The sequence below is a fragment of the Squalius cephalus genome (assembly GCF_949319135.1).
Source record: "Squalius cephalus genome assembly, chromosome: 1".
Classification (NCBI taxonomy): Eukaryota; Metazoa; Chordata; class Actinopteri; order Cypriniformes; family Leuciscidae; genus Squalius; species Squalius cephalus.
In genome coordinates, this window is record NC_137122.1 from 3,989,316 (window position 1) to 4,015,008 (window position 25,693).

The window sequence follows — 25,693 nt, forward strand, 5'->3', positions numbered from 1 at the left end:
AAAGGCGTGTCAGCCAAGACAGCCCCACAACATCCAGAGACTTGAGGTACTCAGGGCGGATCTCATCCACCATGGCCATGGAGCAGAGAAGAAATCATGGCCTTGCCACCGAGTAGTTTCTTGACTACCTCAGTGACTTCAGCTTGGGTGATGGACGAGTCCACCCCTGAGCCCTCAGCCTCTGCTTCCTCAATGGAAGACGTGACGGTGGGATTGAGGAGATCCTCGAAGTATTCCTTCCACCGTCCGATGACATCCCCAGTCGAGGTCAACAGCTGCCCACCTCCACTGAAAACAGCATTGGTAGGGCACTGCTTCCCCCTCCTGAGGCGCCGGACGGTTTGCCATAATCTCTTCGAGGCCGACCGGTTTCCTTCTCCATGGCCTCACCGAACTCCTCCCAGGCCGATTTTTTGCCTCCACAACCACCCGGGCTGCAGTCCGCTTGGCCTCTCGGTACCTGTCAGCTGCCTCAGGCGTCCCACAAGCCAGCCTGGCCCGATAGGACTCCTTCAGCTTTACGGCATCCCTTACTTCCGGTGTCCCCCACCGGGTTCGGGGATTGCTGCCCAGGCAGGTACCAGCTCCGAGTGGCCGCGTTGACAATGGAGGTGGAGAACATGGTCCACTCGGACTCAATATCTCCAGACTCCCTTGGGATCTGGTCGAAGCTCTGCCGGAGGTGGAAGTTGAAGATCTCTCTGACAGGGGATTCGGCCAAACGTTCCCAACATACCCTCACAGTACGTTTTGGTCTGCCGAGTCTGTCCAGCTTCCTCCCCCGCCATCGGATCCAACTCACCACCAGGTGGTGATCAGTTGACAGCTCCGCCCCTCTCTTCACCTGAGTGTCCAAGACATACGGCTGGAGGTCAGATGAAACAACCACAAAGTCGACCTCCGGCGTAGGGTGTCCTGGTGCCATGTGCACTGATGGACACACTTATGCTTGAACATGGTGTTTGTTATGGGCAAGCTGTAACTAGCACAGAAGTCCAATAACAGAACACCAATCGGGTTCAGATCAGGGGGGCCGTTCCTCCCAATCACGCCCCTCCAAGGTGTCACTGTCGCTGCCCACGTGGGCTTTGAAGTCCCTCAGTAGAACGACGGAGTCCCCAGTTGGAGCACTTTCCAGCACCCCTCCCAAGTCTCCAAGAAGTCTGGGTACTCTACACTGCCGTTTGGCCCATAGGCGCACACGACAGTGAGAGACCTATCCCCGACCCGAAGGTGCAGGGAAGCGACCCTCTCGTTCACCGGGGTAAACTTCAACACATGGCGGCTGAGCTGGGGGGCTATAAGCAAACCCATACCAGCCCGCCGCCTCTCACCATGGGCAACTCCAGAGTGGTGAAGAGTCCAACCTCTCTCGAGGAGTGTGGTTCCAGAGCCCAAGCCGTGCGTGGAGGTGATCCCAACTATCTCTAGTCGGAATCTCTGAATCTCACACACAATCTCAGGCTCCTTCCCCGCCAGAGAGGTGACATTCCATGTCCCTAGAGCTAGATTCTGCGTCCAGGGATCGGGTTGTCGAGGCCCCCGCCTTCGACTGCCGCCCGATCCACTATGCACCGGCTCCTTACGGTCCCTCCTGCAGGTGGTGGGTCCACGGGAGGGTGGCCCCACGTCGCTCCTTCGGGCTGAGCCCAGCCGGACCCCATGGGGGAGGCCTGACCACCAGGCGCTCGCATACAAGCCCCAACCCCGGGCCTGGCTTCAGGGTGGGGCCCCAGCTGTGCCATGCCGGGCGACGTCACGGTCCTCAAGTGTATAGTCCTCATAAAGGGTTTTGAACCGCTCTAAGTCTGACCCGTCGCCTAGGACCTGTTTGCCTTAGGAGACCCTACCAGGGGCATATAGCCCCAGAAAACATAGCTCCTAGGGTTGTTCGGGTACTCAAACCCCTCCACCACGATAAGGTGGCAGTTCAAGGAGGTTTTTTTTTTTTTACTTGTCTTTTTAGTTATTCATTTTACAGCACTTTGGTCAGTTTTGCGCTGTGTGTAAATGTGCTTTATAAATTAAAATTACTTACTAAATTACTAATATAATAAACATAGTATTACAAAATATATACAACTTACATTGAGCTGTAGAACCAAAAAGTTTCCTCATAATAGGGTTTCTTGCATCCGGCTCAGTTGAGCAAACACTCAAAGCCATGCCAGTACCTCTCTAAACACTCTTCCTTGTCTCTCTTAACCTGCCTTTTAAAAATGTGAATGCTAGTAAACTCACTTCACCTCACTTGGTAAGAATTACAATTTTTTGGAGCATTGTGGTTAAAAAAATGACACCTAGGCTCTTTACTTCTTTCTTAGATTGTAGGGCTAAGGGACCCAATCCAGCTTCTAATGGCTCGTTTCCACTGAGCGGTACAGTACGGAACGGTACGCATTTATTTGCGTTTCCACTATCAAAAGTTGTGAATGGTACCAAAATGCCGAACCGTACCGTACCACTTTTTAGGTACCCTTCCATTGGGGTACCTAGCACAGTGGAACGGTACTAAAAGGTGGAGCTAGACTCACTGCAGGACGTTGATTGGCTGACAGAGAATCGTCACTTGCGCATGCTACAAGGAGAATGACAACATAAGAAGCGCCGTTTTTTAATATACAGTTTAATATAATACTACTGTTACTGTATCACGAAATGTAATTTTAATAGTTTTTCAGGCGAGAATGTAGTTGTTTAAAGGGTACATAACATGCACAGTTTCACCTAATCTCATGTTAATCTTGAGTACCTATAGAGTAGTAGTGCATCCTTAATATCTCAAAAAAGTGTTTAGTTTTATTATATTTATAAATGAAAAATTCAGCTTTCCGATTCTCTCCGGAAAAAGCCGAAGTCCTGGAGGCGGTGCTATAGAGTCAAGCGGTAGTGAATGGGGTCTTTTATCACTGGGACCACTCCACGTTTTAATAGCAAACGATTTGCAAATCCAGCGTCGACCTGAGCCTTGTTAATAAAACATTCGTCACTGAAATGGCCAGAACACACAACCGCACTTCCTACACTCCGTTGCTGCCCCGGAAAAACAAACGGCATCCACTGTTCCTGTTACCCTGGGTTCTTTGGAAAGCTGGTGGACACGGTAAGCTTTCCCTCACATCCAAAAACACACTTTTTTGGAGACATTCTTGAACAAATCCTATGCAACGCTGGCTGCCGATGATTTCCTGTTGAAGCGCGTTGATGTGCGCGGTCTCGCTCTCCTCTGGTCGAAGTGCGCGCGGGCGAGCTTTTCCAAGAGAAATGCTTATATAAGGAGTTCCACTCTGATCTACGTCATTAGATCCACGTTCGAAAAGAACCCAGCCGAAACTTGTACCAACCCGGAAGTAAGATTTTAGGCACAGAAATTCTCCGTCATTCGTCCAAAATATTTTTTTAAAACTTTGCCCATGTTTAACATGAGAATCCATCTCTTTAACAGTGTAAACAACTCTGAATACATGAAACACCATGGTACCCCCCCTTTAAAGCCCAAATCTGTGATTTATTTATAAAGATGATTTTTTTTCCCCCCGGTTTTTTAGATCCATGCGATCAGCGGGCGCTCGGCGCTCATGTTTCCCGGCTGGATGAGCCTTTCTTCGGCTAGTTCTTCTGACGTTCGTCGCTGACTCCGACGGTAGTGGTTAAACATGAGATATAATTCGTCTTGTGTAGACCTAACGGGCGATCTTTGGTCTTGTGAATATGTAATGAGTTCCCTGTCAATCGTTTTGGCTGAGGGCTAAGTTTAGTTTCATATTAACGTTATAGGCTATTTGTATTTAACTTTACTTGTAATGTTAGACTAGAGCGCTGCATTTGGATATTTGACTTGTTGGCTTTATTTCTTATTGTATAGCTTCTTGTACCTTTTACTTAAACTTTTATATAGGCTATTATTTATAAAACTGAAATTTTACAAAAAGAAATATGGTTTCTTGTCATTTTTTTATTACAAGATTATCACTGATGTTTATTGCAACATTTGTACAAATGCATATATTGCCTGGAATATGTAAAAAAAACAATTATTTAAACAAAAAGAGGTAACGTTAGGGTTGTGTTTTAAATTTCGTTTTGTAATAAATAGAATAACGTATAACGTGCAGTGAATAATCAATATGCGTTGCGCATGAACCACATTTGTGTCCCTATAATGTTTAATTTATTTAAATGAAAACGAAAAGAGGCAGAGTGGTGTTTTATAACATATTTCGTTTTATTGTTGCTTAAAATGTACATACAGAGTAAGTTAACAGAGATATCCGGAGTAGCAGAGCGAGCTGAGTGACGCTTTTAAGAACGCGCTGTACCATGTAGGAGTCGCACATGGCAAGTACAAACTTTGCGTACTTGATATTGAGAAAAGTCTAATGTCGACACTTGTCTTCTTGTGAGAAACATGTCGAGGAGAAAGAACAAGATCTGCTGTATGTCATCCATTGTAGTTTACTATGTTCTTCTTCGCGCGAAAATGACGTCGATCGAAACACCACGCCTATCAAGTAAGGGTACTGTTGGCAGTGGAAACGCTAGCCAGATCATGGTTAACAGACCCGTACTGTACCGTACTGTCCCGTACCGTACTTCTCAGTGGAAACGAGGCATAAGGGACCCAATATAAGAATACAGCTGTTCTGAGGCAGAGCAGAGCATAACACATGTGATGGTGCAGTTAACCCACACGAACAGAAACATTTCATGCTGAGAATGTTTACACACACACACACATTTAATTTTAATTTTGTGGAACAGAACTGTGTTGTCTAATCCATGCAAAATACAAAAATTTAATACCATCTAAATTAGAACACGTGGCATTGCACAAGATTTTGGAAATCGTGCTTAATATTTTCTAAACCAGTATTTACTTTCAGTTGAATTTTCAGATTTTTTAGGTATTTCTTCAAGTAAACTGTCAAATCATATGTAAATATTACGTAGGGGAGAGCGGGGTATTCTCGTCGCTTGATAAACTTAAGGTTGAGCCACTGTAGTCTGTTGGACTATTTTAACGATGTATGCGGTGATGTGGTTTCTCCACTGCATGGATCTTCATGTGTCGCTTCAGGTTAGTTTTAATAGAGAAACTCTTTCCACACTGATCACATGTGTGCGGCTTCTCTCCAGTGTGGATCCTCTCATGTTTTTTTAGAGATGATGACACTCTGAATCTTTTGTCACAGTGTGGACACTTGTAAGGTTTTTCTCCAGTGTGAATCCTCTCATGTGATCTCAGATGTGATGACAGACTGAATCTCTTGTCACAGTGTGAACACTTGTAAGGTTTTTCTCCAGTGTGAATCATCTCATGTGTTTTCAGAGATGATGACACACTGAATCTCTTGTCACAGTGTGAACACTTGTAAGGTTTTTCTCCAGTGTGGATCCTCTCGTGTGTTTTCAGATGTTCTGACTGATTGAATCTCTTGTCACAGTGTGAACACTTGTAAGGTTTTTCTCCAGTGTGGATCCTCTTATGTGTTATCAAACTTGTTAAGTGTTTGAATCTCTTGTCACAGTGTGAACACTTGTAAGGTTTTTCTCCAGTGTGGATCCTCTCATGTGTTTTCAGAGATGATGACAGACTAAATCTCTTGTCACAGTGTGAACACTTGTAAGGTTTTTCTCCAGTGTGGATCCTCTCATGTGTTTTCAGATGTTCTGACTGATTGAATCTCTTGTCACAGTGTGAACACTTGTAAGGTTTTTCTCCAGTGTGAATTCTCTGGTGCTGTTTTAAACCGTCCGCTGTAGTAAAAGTCTTCTCACACTCAAAGCACACATACTCTCTCACCCCAGTGTGAATTTTCTGATGTGTGTGTAAATATTGCAGCCGTGAAAAACTCTTTCCACACACACAACATGAATGCGGCTTCTCCTTCGTATGAACTCTCAGGTGTTTCTTCAGGTTTGATGCACAGAGAAATGTTTTGCCGCATTGATCACATGAGAACGGCTTCTCTCCGGTGTGAATCCTCATGTGAAGATTAAAGTGTGATGAATGACTGAAACTCTTCCCACACTGATCACATGTGAACGGCTTCTCTCCAGTGTGGATCCTCATGTGAACATTAAGGGATGATAATTGACTGAAACTCTTCCCACATTGATCACATGTGAACGGCTTCTCTCCAGTATGAACTCTGATGTGAATCTCAAGAAATTGTTTGGTTGTGAGACTCTTCCCACACTGAGTGCAGGTGAAAGATTTCTTGGCTCTTCTTTTCTTTAAAAATGTCTTTTTAGTCTTTGAGCTACTCAAAGGTTTTTCTCCAGGATTGACATGATGTTCCTCCTTCACTTCACTCAGTTCTTCACTCTCCTCCTTCACTTCTCTCAGTTCTTCACTCTCCTCCTCCACTTCAAAAAAAAAAAAAACCACACATTTAATTTTCAGTACATCAAAATAATAATAATAATTAATGAGAGAAATATAAAATGAAAGACATGAAAGTGAGCCCTGATGTAATAGTAGAAAGTAGACAACTGCTATAAAATATTATGATAATTTGATGCCTTTTTATAAATTGATTATATGTCCTTGAAACTTTCCATGAACAAGGTAAATTTATCATCCAATTATTATTTAAAACATTATAGGCACAAATCTCATGTTTCTTTAGCAAGAACTATTGAATTTATTTGATCATTGACACAATTATCTAACATGATATTAACATTAAAATATACAATACTGCCATGTTTCGATACCAACTTTGAGATTGATATTTATTTTACTAAAATGTTTTAATTATTAATGGCCGTTCACACTAGACTTTTTCTTGCACTGACTTCCATTCATGCGCATGTGAAAGTGGGACGCCAGAAACACAAGCTCAAGTGAATTACCCTGTGAGAAATAACAAGCGTTTAGCATTCAAGTGGATTGGATTGTTTACTTTTACATTTTGAATAATTATTATTTGTTATATGTTGAACTTGTGTTTGTAAAAAAGCTGCCAGAGAATGTGACGTCATTCCACGGCCATTGCAGTGTCTGTAGAAACTTCACAAGCTCAAAGTGTAGAGTGGCCATAACTTCAACTGGCTTTAAATTAACTATTTTATTAGCATTATCTGTGTCCTACATGTTTCACTCAACCCTGTTACTCCTGCAGGGTTCCAGACTGCGACCATTTTTTGAGAATGTGCGAGTTCAAATTTTATGTGGTCGCATTTGTGCGAGTGCATGGTCATGTACAACTCAGTTAAATTCATGCATGCGCAACAGAACGCTGTTGTATCAGTACATCATGAATCCATTTTCCAAACCGTGTTTTTGACTTATCCTGAATCACTACGGTACGCCTATAATAAGTGTTTATATTCTGACTATTTTATCCCGGGGTCGGCTCGACTGTGGAGTTGCCCAGTGCCTGCGTGACTCGCGGCTCGCCATAGATATTAATGTTTATGTTTTATTATACAAAAATTAGGGCTGTCAAAATGAACACGTTACCGCATGCGATTAATTATTTCAGTTCAACGCGTTAAAAATATTTAACGCAATTAATGCAGCATCAGATATTTTCTTTCATCCATTGGCTGCTCTATATTATTTTATCACGCTATCATTCATTCCAGTGCTAATAAACAATTCAAGAGTGATAAAACACAAAAAATAAGAATTTAAATCTGTACTGGCGGCGCGCTGTCTTAATATCTCCTCTCTGTGTGATACACGCAACACACACACACACACACACACACACAGGACTCGTGCGCTCAGAATGCCGCTTTAGACAGCGCGCAGCTGCTTCTCTTTCACGCTTGAACAAAAACACACAAAAGTATGCCAAAATGTTCAGTTTGTCGAGTATCCTCGTAAGCACAGTATTAAATTAGTTAAAAAGTGTTAAATGACCGCAAAGAGTTGACAACATCAGATGCTTGTCAGATCCAGATCCGCATTTGTATACATCAGATCTTAAAGCGACAGCAGCCTAATAAACCCGCTTCTGTGATACATTAATGTAAAAAAATCAAATCAAAGAAAAATGTCAGAGAAAATTACAGTGAAGTCTGAGAGGTGTAACTTTATTCAATTTATGTATATTTCCTACCTAATAGAGCAAATATTTAAAATATACTTAAACATTATAAAATACAATAAAATACAATAAAATACAATCAAACATTAAAAAAATACGTGTTTTTTTTAGTGTTGTTCCGATTCCGGTACTAGTATCGGAAATGCCGCCGATACCAATAAAAATTCTGGCATCGGTATCGGCGAGTACATCTACCCATGTACCGATCCGATACCATTTTATTAAACAATACCTAGTTATGCACGATAACTTTGCTTAACGCTGCAAATCGGAGATCAATTCTTCTTCGCTGCTCTAAACAGTGGTTGCTTGTGGCAACACAGGAAGTTGTGCTGTTGCCACAAGCAACCACTGTTTAGAGCAGCGAAGAAGAAATGAAAACACAAATTTTCAAATGCAGGCGCGCGGCAAGCGCATAATGTAAGAGACGCTGGCGCCCAACATCAAATGGCAAACGTAATAAAAACGGAACAAAACTGCGCTACTCGTTATTTTGTGCTTCACGGACCATTAAATAGTTTGGACCAGTGCAGCGCGAGCCGATCTTGATCAAGCGACACTGTTACTGTAGCCTTTTTGAAAAATCAGGGCTATAAATAAAAAAAATAAAAAATAAAAAACACTGGCAAAATAGTGAGTTTTATGTTTGTAGTATTTTTTTTTCTTTCCTATTTTTTTTCTTCTAAAAACAAAATTGTTTGTTTAAAGGTTTTACCAATGTAAGCTTTGTAACAAGAGTGTACCTTTAAGTTCTGTAAAAATGTTGAAATTGTATGCATCTGTTCTTAACCAATGAGAGTTTGTGCTGCGGGGGAAAAAAAAGGATTTCCTTTTTTTTGAGAGAAGGGGGAGTTCGGAAAAGGAGAGAAGGGTGCGTGATAATTTGTTGGTTGGATGAGCATTACGCTGGACCAGACTAATTCTTCTCTGCTGTCTGAGAACTGGGTTGATGAACAATTTTGTTTACGATTCGTTACGGAATTTCGAGCGGGGAGGAGAAGACTGAATTAGAAATCTCGAGGGAGAGTGGAGGACTCGTTTGGAGCTCCTGGCGGAAATTCGCACGGGCTAATGGAGGACTGATTCATCGGGCATCTTTGATTTGAGATTGCTACCTTCTGATTTTTTTTCGGTTTGAAGATATTCGGGACCTTGGACCGCCATCGCGCATTATAGCCTTTGTGTTCATGCACATGCAGATGAGTGAGTAATTTACACTTGGACTGAGCTCTGTTGAATCTCAGATCGTTTGGAGGAAAAGTGCACCAACGGTTCATGGAAATTGTACTGGATTAGAGACTAAGTTTGTGGGTTCTCATTTTTATTATTGAGGTATTGAGTGTTTAAAATCTGTTTCGACACATTGTGAAGGGGATTTTAAATGAGTGAACGGAGTAATTTGATTACAAACGAGTCAATTCAAGAGTATTATGAACGAGTCAATTTAAGAATCATTTGATTACAAACGAGTCAATTCAAGAGTATTCTGATTACAAAGGAGTCAATATAAGAGTCATTTGATTACGAACGAGTCAATTCAAGAGTATTGTATTATGAACGAGTCAATTTAAGAATCATTTGGTTATGAACGAGTCAATGTAAGAGTAATTTGATTATAATTGAGTCATTTTAAGAAGGACATTTGAGTTATTTTGGGTTTAAACGAGTAAACCAGTCCTATATGTTCAAATAAGTATTAATTGTTGTTAATAAGAGTAAGTCATTTACATTTGAGGTAACTGGTTTTTTTTTTATCTGACTATTTTAAGTCTCTGAAGTACTGAGTTTGGATCAGTTAAAGGGTTGCACTATTTTTGGTTTCCCTGAACCAGTTAAGATTCCATCACTGTGTAAGTCAATTATTCAGTAGTTTCATATTCCTGTTATTTGTTTATTTTTTTTATTTATTTTTTTTTGTTTGTTTTGTGATTATTCAATAAACCTCAGGGTTTATTATAACTTTCTTATGTTCAACCTGTTTTTTTTTATTCTCAAACCTCTGAGAATATATGTTTATTAATTGGAGGCACCGCGCTATAGAACAAATTATTATGATAGTATACTTGTAGCTAACTGTTCATTATTCAGGGGAAGGACCAGACATTACCCTTTACTACTGCTGGGATACCAGGGCTCCTTTAATATTATTATACTAGTGTACCCGGCTGGGGAGGGTTACATTTTGGAGGCACCGCTGGGATCTCTTTTCCCTGTGGTGAATACAATTTTTTTTGGGGTGAATTATGGACCTGTCTAAGGCTGGTGAGTGGAGCCGCCAGGCTAAGCTCGATCCTCACAAATGTGTAATTCTTAGCAGGGTGCCAATTGATATGGCTGAGGATACCATTGCAGAAGTGCTAAACTCAGTGAAAGTGTTTGGTTGCCCTAAAGTACGGGGGCGTCGTGGGGACACCACTGGTTTGCAGATGTTCTTGTTGGTGGAAACTAGCCTGGAGATCGACGTTAACACTGTTCCACCAGAAGTAGGCATTACTGGAGTTGTGGGGCCATGGGGGGTACATGTCCCTACATGTGAGGTGGCCCCTGAGCTGACTGAAAAGAGCAGTGATTTTCAGGAAAAATTAATGAGTTGGCTGAATCAGGAGGGTAGGTCCTTAGATGATGTGAGGCCTCTGATTAGTTCTGACCAACCTGCTAATGTAAGTGCAAATTTAGTACACGCCCTCGATCGGCTGGTGGAAAAGTGTACTCAGGCGCCTGTTGAGTCTTTGAGTTATCGCAAACTACGGGTGTTTTCTGGCCTACAACCTGTTCCCTCAGGAGAAGATGATTATGACTCTTGGATGGAACAGGCCACACAGATGGTTAGTGAATGGCAGTGTGCTGAGTCCACCAAAAAGCAAAGAATTGTGGAAAGTTTGAGGGGGCCTGCAGCTGACATAGTCCGTTTTGTTAAAATGGGTAGTTCAGAGGCCACGGTCACAGATTATCTAATGGCCTTAGATACCGCTTATGGTAGTACGGAAAGTGAGACAGATCTTACTGTGAAGTTCAGCTGTACTTACCAAGAGCCTGGTGAAAAGCTCTCAAGCTACTTGTATCGGCTGGACAAGATCCTCCATCGTCTCTTCTTAAAAGGGGGTATCAAAGTGGAAGACCTGAATCGGAAACGTATGGAACAGGTTGTTAAAGGTGCCCTTACATCGGATACAGTAGCGTTGAGGCTTAGAATGATGTACAGTTTGCGTGATCCACCTGGGTTTTCTCAGCTGCTGCGTGAAGTCAGAGAGGAGGAAAATTGGATAAGCACACGGGCTAGTGCTAAGCCTGTTGTAAATTCTAAACCTGCTGTGGCTATGCAAATGGGGTCTGCTTTGGATGATGTAGAGGTGTTGAAAAGAGAGGTAAAGGAATTGACCACTCAGGTAGGCAAGCTGTTGAAAAATGTCACGTCTCTACCTGTAGGCGATGTCACTACACAGATCCCTTGTGTGGGACCTGCTAAGGCGTCTGGGTTTTCCACTGCAGCTGCAAGTAAAGGCTCAGACGTCATTTCCAGGGCAGGGATTTTCTGTTACAAGTGTGGAGAAGATGGCCACACTCGAAGGGAGTGTCAAGGGGTAGAGGATCTGCGTAAAGTGAACCAGAAACTGATTAGACGGAGCAGGTTGGCGGGAAACTTCAACGGAGCTCTGTGAAGGAACGGCTCAGAGCTCCGGCTACCACCCGTTCCGATTCTTTGTCTTCAACGAGTACAGATGTTCATGGTCTTCCTGTTGGACTGGTGGGGCCATCTTTGGAAGTCCCTGTACAAATTGAAGGGGTTTATACTAAGGCCTTGCTGGACAGTGGTTCACAGGTGACAATTCTTTATCGCAGTTTCTATCAAACTTACCTGAAGCACTTAACTGTTCAGCCTGTTGAGAATTTGGAAATTTGGGGTTTGAGTGCGCACAAGTATCCGTACGATGGGTATTTGCCCCTTCGTCTGGAGTTTACTGCGGCTGTTGCTGGAGTACCTCAGGTGGTCGACACCCTTGCGTTAGTCTGTCCGGACCCTCAGCCAGAGCAAAAAGTAGCTATTTTAGTGGGCACAAATACCACATTAGTACGACAGCTGTTTGAAGCCTGTAAAAAGGAGGCTGGAGATGACTTTCTGAGTGTTCTGTCTGTCCATCCAGTGGTACGTGCTGCATATGAGACAATTAATGAGGGTGATAGTCGGGAAGACCGTTCTGGTCCCCATGGTACCATTTGGTTTCTGCAGCACAAGCCAGTAACTTTGAAACCTGGGGAAACTGGTCAAATACAGGGAAGACCTAAACTTCGAGCTGACTTGGGGAACAAGCTTGTGTTAATCGATCAGCCTTTTGAAAATACTGATTTAGGAGAACTGATGGTGAGACCAGAGTTAAGGCTTGCGTCTGTGATGTCAAACCGCCTAGTGGCAGTCACAGTCAAGAATATGTCTAGCCGCAGCTTGCTTGTGACACGGGGCACTCCTATTGCCCATGTATTCCCTGTAGATGTGCTGTCTCAGTCTACAGCTGTGAGGGCTGTTTCCGAGTCGAACGATCTGACTATGGACTCCTTTAACTTTGGCGATTCTCCTCTTCCATTGGAGGCCAGGCGCCGACTATGCGAGAAACTTCTAGAAAGGAGAGACGTGTTTTCTTCCCATGAATGGGATGTGGGTTGTTCTCGCAGTACTGTTCATGAAATCAGGCTGACTGATCCCACTCCTTTCCGAGAGAGGTCTCGGCGTTTAGCTCCCAAAGACTTGGAGGATGTGCGGGAACACTTGGTTGAGTTGCAAAAGTGTGGCATAATTTCTGAGTCTAGAAGTCCGTACGCGTCTCCCATCGTGGTGGTGAGGAAAAAGTCAGGAAGTGTTAGGATGTGTGTGGACTATCGCACCTTGAATCGCAGAACCATTCCCGACCAATATACTGTACCGCGGATTGAGGATGCATTGCACAGTCTCTCAGGCAGCCAGTGGTTTACCGTGCTAGATTTGAGGAGCGGTTACTATCAGATACCGATGAGCCCTGAGGACAAAGAGAAAACAGCGTTCATTTGTCCACTCGGATTTTATGAGTTTGAACGGATGCCTCAGGGGATTTGTGGGGCACCAGCTACCTTCCAACGAGTCATGGAGCGTACTGTGGGTGACATGAATTTCCTGGAGGTGCTGGTGTACCTCGATGACCTGATAGTATTCGGATAGACTCTAGAAGAGCATAACATGAGGCTGCTCAAGGTGCTGGATAGGCTGCGTGAAGAGGGTCTGAAACTGTCAGTGGACAAATGCCAATTTTGTCGAACCTCAGTAACCTATGTAGGGCATGTAGTGTCTAAAGACGGTATTTCCACTGACCCATCAAAAGTGGAGGCGGTAGTTACTTGGCCAAGGCCTCAGACTGTGACACAATTAAGGTCATTTCTGGGGTTTTGCGGGTATTACCGTAGATTTGTGAGGGGGTATTCAAGCCTTTGTCGCCCTCTGAATCAATTGTTGGGTGATGGTGTCTCACAGGAACCGGGGAAGAAACATTCCCTGGGCAGAGCTGCTGACACTATGGTGTCCCGTTGGGATGAGTCATGTGAGTGTGCATTCCGGGAATTGAAACAGAGGTTAACGCAAGCCCCAATACTGGCATTTGCAGATCCTCAGCGGCCATATGTTTTACATGTGGATGCCAGCTTGGATGGGTTGGGAGGTGTTCTTTATCAACCACATGCTGAGGGGCTGCGTCCCGTCGCGTTCATCAGCCGTAGTTTGTCCCCTTCGGAGAGAAATTATCCGGCTCATAAGCTAGAATTTTTAGCTCTAAAATGGGCTGTGGTAGACAGGCTGCATGAATATTTGTATGGGGTTACATTTGAGGTGAGGACTGATAACAATCCCCTCACGTACCTCCTAACGTCGGCCAAGTTGGATGCTACGGGACACCGATGGCTATCGGCGTTGTCTACGTACAGTTTCAGCCTTAAGTACAGACCGGGAAGGAAAAATGTGGATGCTGATTCTTTATCGCGTCGCCCGTACTTTTGTGAGGTTGAGGGAGGAGATTGGGAGGAGATTTCAGAATCTGGGGTGCGATCTTTGTGCCATGCAGCGGCATCTGGGGAGACTGCGAGGGTAGGGAGCTGCCCTTTTGAGAGTTCTCGGGAGAGTGAGGCTACCAAGGCTCATGGCAATGTAGTGTCTTTTACCCCAACACTGACGAGGAATTTAGATGCTGATTTGAGGGAGGCTCAGGGGCAGGACCCATGTTTGACTAAGATTATCTTGGCTATCAGCCAGAATAAACCTTATGATAGCGTGGTCTGTGACTTGCCTGAATTTCATCTTTGGAAGAGGGAGTGGGGAAATCTGATGGTGTCAAACGGATTGCTGTATAGAGTGGTCACTCCTGAGGGTGGGCATAGACGGCAGCAAGTAGTGCTTCCACCTGTGCTTCGTAGTGATGTACTGAACTCTCTTCATGATGACAATGGCCATTTTGGGTTTGACAAAACATATGCCTTGGTAAAGGACAGGTTCTATTGGCCTGGTATGAAGGAGGCCGTGAAACACTATTGTAGGGGTTGTGAACGATGTGTGGTGAGAAAGACTTTGCCCCGTAAGACAGCGTCCATGCAGCACATGCAGAGCTCAGGGCCTCTTGATCTGGTGTGCATTGACTTCTTGACTATTGAAGCAGACAGCCGTAATGTGAGTAATGTGTTAGTTGTTACAGACCATTTTACTCGTTATGCGCAGGCTTTTCCTGCACGAGATCAAAAGGCCTTGACAGTGGCTAAAATCCTGTGTGAGAAGTACTTTGTACATTATGGTCTGCCAACCAGGATTCATTCGGATCAGGGTCCCGACTTTGAGAGTCGTCTGGTGAAAGATATGCTTGCCGTGTTGGGGATTAAGAAGTCCCGTACTACTCCCTAACATCCTCAGGGCGATCCCCAACCGGAAAGATTTAATCGGACGCTCCTAAATATGTTGGGTACCTTGGATCCGAAAAAGAAAGCCCAGTGGAGTCAGTACATCCCACAGTTAGTACATGCGTATAATTGTACGCAGCATGAGGCTACGGGGTACTCCCCGTATTTTCTCATGTTTGGGCGTGAGCCTAGCTTGCCAGTGGACATTTGTTTCGGAACAAACAAAGGGGGCGGTTCAGTGTCACCATCGGTGTATGTACAGAATCTGAGGAGGAACCTGAGAGCAGCTCATGAGCTGGCGGCTGAAGCTGCTGGAAAAAAGAATTTGTCTAATAAGAGAAGGTATGATCAGAAGGTGCATGAATGTGTCCTTAACCCTGGTGATAGGGTGTTTATCAGGAACTTAGGTCTGAGGGGGAAGCACAAGCTGGCTGATCGCTGGAGTTCAGTTATTTACGTGGTAGATAAACAGTTGACAAATCTGCCTGTATACCAGCTGACTCCAGAAAAGTGTGATGGACCCAAGAAGGTCTTGCATAAAGATCATATTCTTCCTGTGAGCTCTCACATGAGGGTTAGGGAGGAAGAAAAGGTGACTACTTGTGGTGATGTTCCTAAGAGAAATAAGCTCATAGGGAGAAAAGTGAAGGATTCTGATGGGCTTGGAGTTCAAGAGATGGGAGCAGAGGAAGTCGGGTCTGAATCCGACTCTGACTCTGAGTCCGAATATGATTATGGTCCATTTCTGTATGGAGAACCGTCGCTATTTTACGGGGAGAGAGCTGTAACTGAAAAAGAAAAGAGTGTGGTTGAAAATCTTGAGATGGTTCCTGAAAGAAGTGAGGTGGTACCAGAGTTGGGTGAGAATGATGGGGGTTTCCCGGCTGACCAGGAAGAGGAAATAGTGAGGTCGGAATCTCTGAAGGGGTTGGACCATATAGGAGGTGATCCAGAATGTGTTGGGTGTGGGAGAGGGTATAACGAAAATGTTGGCCCTGTGCATGAAATGCAATTGAGGAGGTCTAATAGGGAAAGGAAACCACCGGCAAGGTTTACTTACCCAACCTTGGGAGTTCCTACTCGTGAGCTGGTGGTTACCTCTAAAGGGTGTGAGGTGTGTTCAAGCCAACAACGTGTTCCCCTTAGAGGTCACAACAATGAGAATTCTCATGTTTGGTGGTGTAATTCCCAAGCTCTTTGCCAGTCGTGTTGGTCACACATAAATACATGGCCGTGTATAGTCCCTAGAGTGTAAAGTTGAAACCAATATTTCCTGTTTACTAATTTAGTGGTTCGCATGGGGACATGCTGTTTTCAAGTGGGGGAAGGATGTAGCCTTTTTGAAAAATCAGGGCTATAAATAAAAAAAATAAAAAATAAAAAACACTGGCAAAATAGTGAGTTTTATGTTTGTAGTATTTTTTTTCTTTCCTACTTTTTTTCTTCTAAAAACAAAATTGTTTGTTTAAAGGTTTTACCAATGTAAGCTTTGTAACAAGAGTGTACCTTTAAGTTCTGTAAAAATGTTGAAATTGTATGCATCTGTTCTTAACCAATGAGAGTTTGTGCTGCGGGGGAAAAAAAAGGATTTCCTTTTTTTTGAGAGAAGGGGGAGTTCGGAAAAGGAGAGAAGGGTGCATGATAATTTGTTGGTTGGATGAGCATTACGCTGGACCAGACTAATTCTTCTCTGCTGTCTGAGAACTGGGTTGATGAACAATTTTGTTTACGATTCGTTACGGAATTTCGAGCGGGGAGGAGAAGACTGAATTAGAAATCTCGAGGGAGAGTGGAGGACTCGTTTGGAGCTCCTGGCGGAAATTCGCACGGGCTAATGGAGGACTGATTCATCGGGCATCTTTGATTTGAGATTGCTACCTTCTGATTTTTTTTCGGTTTGAAGATATTCGGGACCTTGGACCGCCATCGCGCATTATAGCCTTTGTGTTCATGCACATGCAGATGAGTGAGTAATTTACACTTGGACTGAGCTCTGTTGAATCTCAGATCGTTTGGAGGAAAAGTGCACCAACGGTTCATGGAAATTGTACTGGATTAGAGACTAAGTTTGTGGGTTCTCATTTTTATTATTGAGGTATTGAGTGTTTAAAATCTGTTTCGACACATTGTGAAGGGGATTTTAAATGAGTGAACGGAGTAATTTGATTACAAACGAGTCAATTCAAGAGTATTATGAACGAGTCAATTTAAGAATCATTTGATTACAAACGAGTCAATTCAAGAGTATTCTGATTACAAAGGAGTCAATATAAGAGTCATTTGATTACGAACGAGTCAATTCAAGAGTATTGTATTATGAACGAGTCAATTTAAGAATCATTTGGTTATGAACGAGTCAATGTAAGAGTAATTTGATTATAATTGAGTCATTTTAAGAAGGACATTTGAGTTATTTTGGGTTTAAACGAGTAAACCAGTCCTATATGTTCAAATAAGTATTAATTGTTGTTAATAAGAGTAAGTCATTTACATTTGAGGTAACTGGTTTTTTTTTTATCTGACTATTTTAAGTCTCTGAAGTACTGAGTTTGGATCAGTTAAAGGGTTGCACTATTTTTGGTTTCCCTGAACCAGTTAAGATTCCATCACTGTGTAAGTCAATTATTCAGTAGTTTCATATTCCTGTCATTTGTTTATTTTTATTTTTTTTTTTGTTTTTTTTTTTTGTTTGTTTGTTTTGTGATTATTCAATAAACCTCAGGGTTTATTATAACTTTCTTATGTTCAACCTGTTTTTTTTTATTCTCAAACCTCTGAGAATATATGTTTATTAATTGGAGGCACCGCGCTATAGAACAAATTATTATGATAGTATACTTGTAGCTAACTGTTCATTATTCAGGGGAAGGACCAGACATTACCCTTTACTACTGCTGGGATACCAGGGCTCCTTTAATATTATTATACTAGTGTACCCGGCTGGGGAGGGTTACATACACACTACACAGCACTAAGAGATCCAGTAAAGAAAGCATTTGAATTCGCCACTGAAGTAATAACATCGCTGCGAGATCTAGTGAGAAGCATTCACATTTCTCCGTTATTAAAGGGATACTTCACCTCTGGGAAGATGAATGTGTATTTAAAATAGGTCATTTAAGTAGAAGAAATGTGGAGAAATTTTTGAATTTGGAGCTTTCTAGACTGAGAAAAGCCAGAAAATGTATTTTTGGCTTATGTGGATGAAAGACTACAACTCCCAGAATGCACTTGCTTCACTGCCTTAGGAGGCCACGCCTACCGGTTAGAGAGCACAGTTGAAAACAACAAGGCTAGCCTCAGTAAGTGATGAGTTTGCCAGGGATTTAGAGACCCAAAATGTCCGGGATTCGGCTTTTGCGTTCTACAGTCGCCATTCATCATGTTTACTGTGGCGAGCAGGACGAGGCTGACGGCCGCGGGAGAACGGCGCGAGGCCGGTGGCGTCATTACTGAGACGCGCCGGGTCTCGCATCTCTCACGGAGGAGCGGAAATTTTCTTAGCAAGGGTAAAGCGCACATCAACCGATCACTTGTTTAGCGTTCATGTAAACACTACATTCAGATTCACCGATCAGAATTAATTCAGTTAGATTGAAACGAGAGGTGTGCATGTAAACAATGAATGGCGACCGCGGACCGCAAAAGCCGAATCCCGGACATTTTTAACAGTCTCGCCCGCCGGACAAGTCCGGGAAAAGGAAGATGGTAACCCCTACTTACTCAGCTTTCTCCTACTATTCAGCTTTCTCCACAGAACAAGAGCCTGCTAGCTTAGCTTCCAAAGAAAGATGGCTGACACTGTGTACATTCTGTGAGTGAGATCCCACCCTCTATGGGCGGGTTGAAAACATGCGGAACAACGCCATCTACTGGCTGTAGTCTTTAGCCTCTGGCCAGAAAATCCTCAGATGACGCAAAATGACGATTTTTGCGTCATCGGAGGATTTTTTCCAGACAAAAAATACATAAATCTCTTATCCCAGGGGGATATGAGGGTGGAAAGCATGGTAATTCGAAAATACTACAGGTTTTCTACTAATACAAAGCTTAATGCTAAATCCTGAAGTAACCCTTTAACGGATCAAACAGCGCGTGGAAACCTGGAAGAAACATTGTGCTTTCAAGTAACGTTTGGTTTTATTTTGACATTATGAATAAAATTGCTGCCCTCAAATGTTAATCTGAAATAAAATAAACCTTTGTTTATCACCAGGGTTTCTGCACATTTTTTAAAGTCAAATTTAAGACTTTTTAAGACCTTTTTAAGACCCGAAGAAATCAAAATTAATACCATGCATTAGGGGTGTGCAATATTGACAAAATATGTCTCGATCGATATTTTCAAAGTTTTGAGGGTAATAATTAGATAATAGTAACAAAAATTAACATTTTTTATTAAGGGGTAATATTTGCCATCTTAAATTGATTTCCAGTGGCATTTTCATCTCTATATTGACATTTGTAGATGTATGCATCACCTTTTATGTCAAATTCTAACATTTAAATTAAATTATATTAGAATAATTACACAATACCACTGTTACCAGTCAAATTAAATCATTAAATCAAAATCCACCTTTGCAGTGCAGAGGTGACACAGTGGCGGCATCAGATCTGGCATTAATATATTTACACTGCATTTACAATTGCATAAATAAAGCTATGAGATTGTTAAATATGAACTGTGATTTCTAATTTTAACATTCTAATTAAAAAGTACTCTAAATGTGAAACTAAAGCTGCCAGTAGGTGGCGGCAAGTCACTGTTTTAATAAGTGAGTTGAGGGAGTCATTCATTCAACCAATTCGTTCAAACGGCTGATTCATTCGGGAAGCAAGTGACTGTTCATTGAATCATTAAATTGATTCGTTCAAAACGCGGATTCCAGTCAAAAACTCATCGCTGTCTGTTGCATTGAGGCTCTGCTATGGCTTCAATTTGAAATTCTCGTCAGCGAAATAAAGGGGAAACAAACAATATTGACAATAGGCTACTGTTTATAAAATTTAAATCACAATGTTAATTTATTGTTAATTACTGTTATATAAATAAATAATCACATTTGCAATTGTGCACGGGAAAACGGAAGTCTTGCTGATGTGATATTGTAGGTCTATGATAACAACATAATATGATATGAGACAAAAACTCATGGGAACATAGCCTACCTAACGTTATAACTGCACTCATCACGCAGTGAGTACGAGACCAAAGCGATGTCAGCTCGCAGTACATCGTTAAAACAATGATTACAATATCATAATAATAGACAATACACATCGCACACCACTACGAACATAAAGACTGAACTTAGAACTGAACTGACGTTTACCAACTCACTTCTCATTCTCTCCTCCTGTTTCGCGCGTGCAGGTCTGCAGGAGATGGACGTAACGCTGCCGCGAATGACGCGAAATGTCACGTGAACCACAAAGAAAGAATAATAAATAAAAAAAGTACGCTAATTAGATGGTTCTAATTTAGAAAACATTTAGATATGTTTAAGTCAAATTGCCATCTAAAATTTAAGACCTTTCATAAGTAAAAATAAGACTTTTTAAGACTTTTAAAGGCCTTAAATTTTAAAAATCTAATTTAAGACTTTTTAAGACTTTTTAAGGATCCGCGGACACCCTGATCACTACTACAATATTACATTTTTTTTTTATAAGGAGCTGTTTTTGTTGTATATGTCAAGTATAGCTCCATCATTGCTCAAAGTAAAAAAATTATCATACTTTATGATGTTAGTTTTAATAAAAAATAAATTAATAAAAAATGTAAATCAAGGAAATTTCTCTGGCATTTCTTTCCTTTTGCTGTATTGAAAACGTACCGAACCGTGACACCATGGTATCGAACCAAACCGTGAATTTTGTGGACCCCTATTATTCATATATCATTTTTTAGATTCCTAGATTTATTTGTTGCACTTTTTTATACAGTTATATTGTAAAACTAAAATACCTTTTATAAAATAATTATATAAATTCATACAGGGCTAGTATGAATTGCAGCTGTATAGATACACACCCAGGTATCGGATTAGTACTCGGTCTCGGCCGATACCCTGAGTCCAGGTATCGGAATCGGTATCGGGAAGGAAAAAAGGGTATCGGAACATCTCTAGTTTTTTTTTATAGTTATTTTGAATGGTTTTCATTTAAAAGATTAAAACATTTTGCCAACATGAGGTCTTGTGTCACTGTCAGTCTTTTTACATCAGTGCAAAACTAGGGTACGCAAATAAGGACAACTATTCATCAGCATGCATTGATTAATTCCATGTTGTAAAAAAAACAAAAACAATTTGGTGCGGAAGTGACATCACCTGCATGATGGGAAGACAAGAAAAAACTAGGCTTGATGAGCAAAATCTGTGCAGAACCGATCGCCGGTGATCAGTGCGAGGTGCATGCTGGTTATAAATGTGTCCGAGTGCGGTCCGCCTTGCTCTGATGTCATGCTGACGTGTGTCTGAAACTCTCTCGAGCGCAAGTCCGTGTCGGATTCTGCAGTTGCTCTCCACCGACTGAAGATCAAGAGCATGATGGGAAACGACTTGCTGATGACACAGCTCAATGCTCATTGGTTTAAACAACCGTGATGTATTGTTCTCTTTTAAACTGATTGATTTTAAAACTCTGATCTCAAATTTTTGTGTGTATAAATAAGTGCTGTCAAACGATTAAAATATTTAATCACGATTAATCGCATTAATGTCATAGTTAACACGTGATTAATCGCAATTAATCGCACATTTTTATCTATTCTAAATGTCTTTTGATTTCTTTTTGTCCCATTATTTTTTCTTATTTTAATGCTCTTATCAACATGGAAAAGTGGATCGGCTTGCTTTGTGTAAATGTTTTTTTGACAGCATTGGCCTATAAACAACAAAACAACATTGGCATATATTTCACACTAACAGGCTTGGGAAGGTTACTTTAAAAATGTATTCCGTTACAGTTTCAAATTACTTCATAAAAAAAAGTATTCAGTAACGTAATCTAAATACCACAATATGAAAGTAATGTAATCTGATTACTTTTGGATTACTTCAAGGTCAAATATTATATATATATAAAAAAAACTTATATTATTAAGAATTTCACAGCCCTGAATATATATTTATGTAAAGGACTATACAGACATGTAGTGGCTACAGTATGGTATTACAGATTACATTCTGACTTGGAGCAAATAATCTTTCACAAATTACATTTTGAAATATTTTAAAATAAGATTTTAAATTGTAATACTATTTCACAACGTTACAAGTTTTACTGTATTTTTGATCAAACAAATTCAGCTTTGGTGAGCATGAGCTCTTTACATATAAAAAAAAATGTGTTCCTTTGTGCACTGGCTAAGGAGCATGAGTCAAACTGAAAAAATAAAACCAAAGTTTTTCTGAGGTAATGTGTTATGTAATCTTATTAAAACGGATTTCATAAATTGGTATTGAAAAAAGTATCGTTTGGAACCGGTATCGAAATCAAGGTATCGGTATCGGAATTTTTTTAGCGATACCCAGCCCTAATGGACACTGTCCTGAGGCCTTCCCATATGATAGGGCACTGGAACATTTTTTCAAAAAGGCTCGTTAAATAAAATGTTCAAAGGGTGCAAAATATGCAACAAGAAGTCTGTGGAGCAGTCATAGAAAGTGTAGCAATGGCATAGCAATGTAGAAATAGCAATGTCTTTAAGTTATCTAACACTAAGTGTTGACAATGGAAATGTGTATACGTGTCAATAAAAATATATGATATATTTAAACACTGGTTTAACATGAATGTTCTTCAGCATCATGAATGAATGAATGAAGAATAAACACCAACCTCTTTGTTCTTCAGGATCTTCAGTGTGTTTCATTCTGCAGGGTTCTGGATCACTCATGTTCTCTCTGTCCTCTTTAATAAACTCAGTCTTTGCAGATTTCAGCTCTTCCTGATGCTCTGATGCTCGTCTTCACTTGTAGCTGATGGGAATTTACAGCATGGGTGGAGCTTCACTGATGAGGTGATTGCTATGGGAGGGGCTTCACTGATGATGAATTACTGTGGGAGGAGCTAATCTGCCAAAATAAAAAATATCAATTACTGAGTTTGTTTTTATAATAAATGACACTTCTAAGCATTTACGCCTGTCTATCTATTTATCGTACAGTAACTGATGCCAATTCATTATTTTTATTTATTTTTATTACTAATCCTAACATTATTCTGCTTCTTCATTAAAATACAGGTATCTAGAACTATAGAAAATAATTTAAATAATTTAAATTCTTCCAAATATAAATAATGGTAAGGAAAACAGTTAAAAGCATAAAGACAGAAATAAACGTATAGTAGGCAACAAATCCCCTCAGTCTGCTGACACCAATGAAATGAGCTTTAAGGGACAATTTACAGGAGATCTGAAGACATCAGCATAATAAATGAGGTGAAAACAGGAACTATTGTCATGAAATAAAGAGTGTTTTCAGCAGATCTGTTAATATTGATGAGCCTCAGACTATCAACACTCATTCAACAAGCCATTCAGGATCATCAGCAGATCATCTCACTTTATTCTGAGTGTTTGCTGTTAGAAACACATTATTTGAGTCAGGATATATGATAAAAGCCTGTAAAACTGCTCTACTGAAAGACAATACTGTTATTTCTCACAATATAACCACCAAAATAAGTGATAAATCACCAATAATAAAACAAAATAATTAAACAGCCTCTTCAGGCAAATAACTACAACACCATAATTTGTTAATCTAAATAATTTGACTTTATAATAACTATTAATAGCAATAAAGTAATTCCATCATTAACATGTTACATATTCGTTTGTACAGAAACTGATCATAAAACTCTTAAAAATGAAGAAAATGTAATGTTTCCAGTGTCAAATTTCATTAATATTTATCTATATTCCCATGCATGTATATATTTGAAATTTCCCACATTCATTACTCATACAGGGGCAATATAAAGTGTATACATCATTTTTCATAAGTAAATGTAATCTGCCAAAGATAAATGTCGACAAAGAAATAAAGGTAAACATGAAAACGGCAACAGCAACACTTGAGATCGATTCCCATCAATTCCCCTCACAGACCTCAAACTTTAACTTGACTTTAACTTTTTTAACTTTAACAGTTCTCACTCCAAACATCGAGTCAATCACACAAACGAACACAAAATCGCTCAGGTCTGAATTAACTCAACATATTCTCCTCATGCTCGCTGCTGCTGCACTAAATGTTTATTTCAGAAGGAAGACGCCAGAAAAGACGCACAAGTATCGCTGTGATCGATGAAAACAATACAGAAATGAGCCTGTCGCTTAATCAAACTGTATAAAGTGTGTGCTCCAGCTGCACTGTCTCAGTGCAGAAACAACACGGGGAGCAGCAGTCTACCAGTGATAAGTCATGGCTCATTTGGCGTCGAGCCGGGCGCTAAGGGTTGCTCCCGACGGTGGGAGGAACCATCGTGCTCCATTGGGTCGTTACCGCCCGCCTTAACCCGGGCAGCCCCCGGGCAGTTAGGTACTACCCCGCCACAACCTGCTTGCTTCATCGGGTGCATGGAGCTTAGACAAAATCGACAGGCAGGTTGTAAAACCCAGCACCAGGAAATAAAAGAAATAATCAAAAGACCAAAAAGTCACCAGCCCTGCGGCTGGCAACCTGGAATGTCAGAACATTGTGCCCTGGCCTCTGTGACGATCTTCAGCAAGTCGACGACGCTAGAAAAACCGCTATCATCAATCACGAGCTGTTAAGGCTCAACATTGATGTTGCTGCCCTTCAAGAGACACGTCTTCCATCCAGTGGAAGTCTGAAGGAGAGAGATTACACTTTCTTCTGGCAAGGACTGGAGCAAGACAAGCGCCGACTTCCGTCTCACAACCTCCTCGGGACCCTTGCACATCTTTAGTGTCTACGCCCCCACACTATGCTCCACAGCTGAGGATAAAGATGCTTTCTATTACGAACTTGAGGCCAAAATTGCAGAGATTCCACCGAAAGACAACCTGCTCATGCTCGGAGACTTCAATGCCCGGGTGGGCGCTGATAACATCTCCTGGCCACACTGCATTGGACATTTTGGCGTTGGCAAGCTTAATGAGAATGGACAGCGACTACTTGAGCTATGCTCTTACCACAACTTGTGCATTACCAACACCTTCTTCCCCACCAAGCCCCACCACAGAGTGTCTTGGAGACACCCCAGATCCAAACACTGGCACCAGCTCGACCTTATTGTTACTCGGAGACCCATGCTCAAGCACGTGCTCGTCACCCGCACGTATCATAGTGCTGACTGCGACACGGACCATTCCCTGGTCAGCAGCAAGGTGTGCCTCCAACCTAGACGAACCCATCGCTCGAAGCAGAAGGGCCACCCTCGCATCAACACGGCAAGAACATCAGTGCCAGAGCTGCGGGAACGCTTCGCCAGGGCCATTGATGAGGCCCTGGAGGACTGCCCTGTAGACAGTGTTACGATGCGATGGGAGTACATCCATGACACCGTGTACAAGGTCGCCTCAGACACCTTCGGGAAGAAGGTAAAAAAGAGTGAAGATTGGTTTGTGGCAGGGATCGAGGTACTGGAGCCTGCCATCACTGCAAAACGTACCACTCTCCTTGAGCACAAGAGACAGCCTTCTGCTAGGACATTGGCTGCCTTCAGAGAGGCACGTAATAACACCAAGA

The 25,693-nt window shown here is 41.7% G+C and overlaps 3 protein-coding genes across 4 annotated transcripts in view; 2 read left to right on the top strand and 1 right to left on the bottom strand.

Moving 5' to 3' along the window:
* The window catches only part of LOC307156058 (uncharacterized protein), a 488,898-nt gene that overhangs the window by 78,901 nt on the left and 384,304 nt on the right, over positions 1–25,693 (top strand). The window lies entirely within an intron of this gene.
* LOC307156367 (uncharacterized protein) overlaps positions 1–25,693 on the top strand; it is a 1,306,365-nt gene that overhangs the window by 71,235 nt on the left and 1,209,437 nt on the right. The gene's annotated exons all lie outside the window — the stretch shown is intronic.
* LOC307156242 (uncharacterized protein) overlaps positions 4,203–25,693 on the bottom strand; it is a 62,552-nt gene continuing 41,061 nt past the window's right edge. The window contains exons 2-3 of the mRNA XM_079867538.1: positions 22,812–23,047; positions 4,203–6,369 (exon numbers count right to left, since the gene is read on the bottom strand). Of these exons, the coding sequence (XP_079723664.1) occupies positions 5,018–6,369; positions 22,812–22,869 (1,410 nt within the window). The 5' untranslated portion in view covers positions 22,870–23,047 and the 3' untranslated portion in view covers positions 4,203–5,017. The remainder of the gene's footprint in view (positions 6,370–22,811; positions 23,048–25,693) is intronic.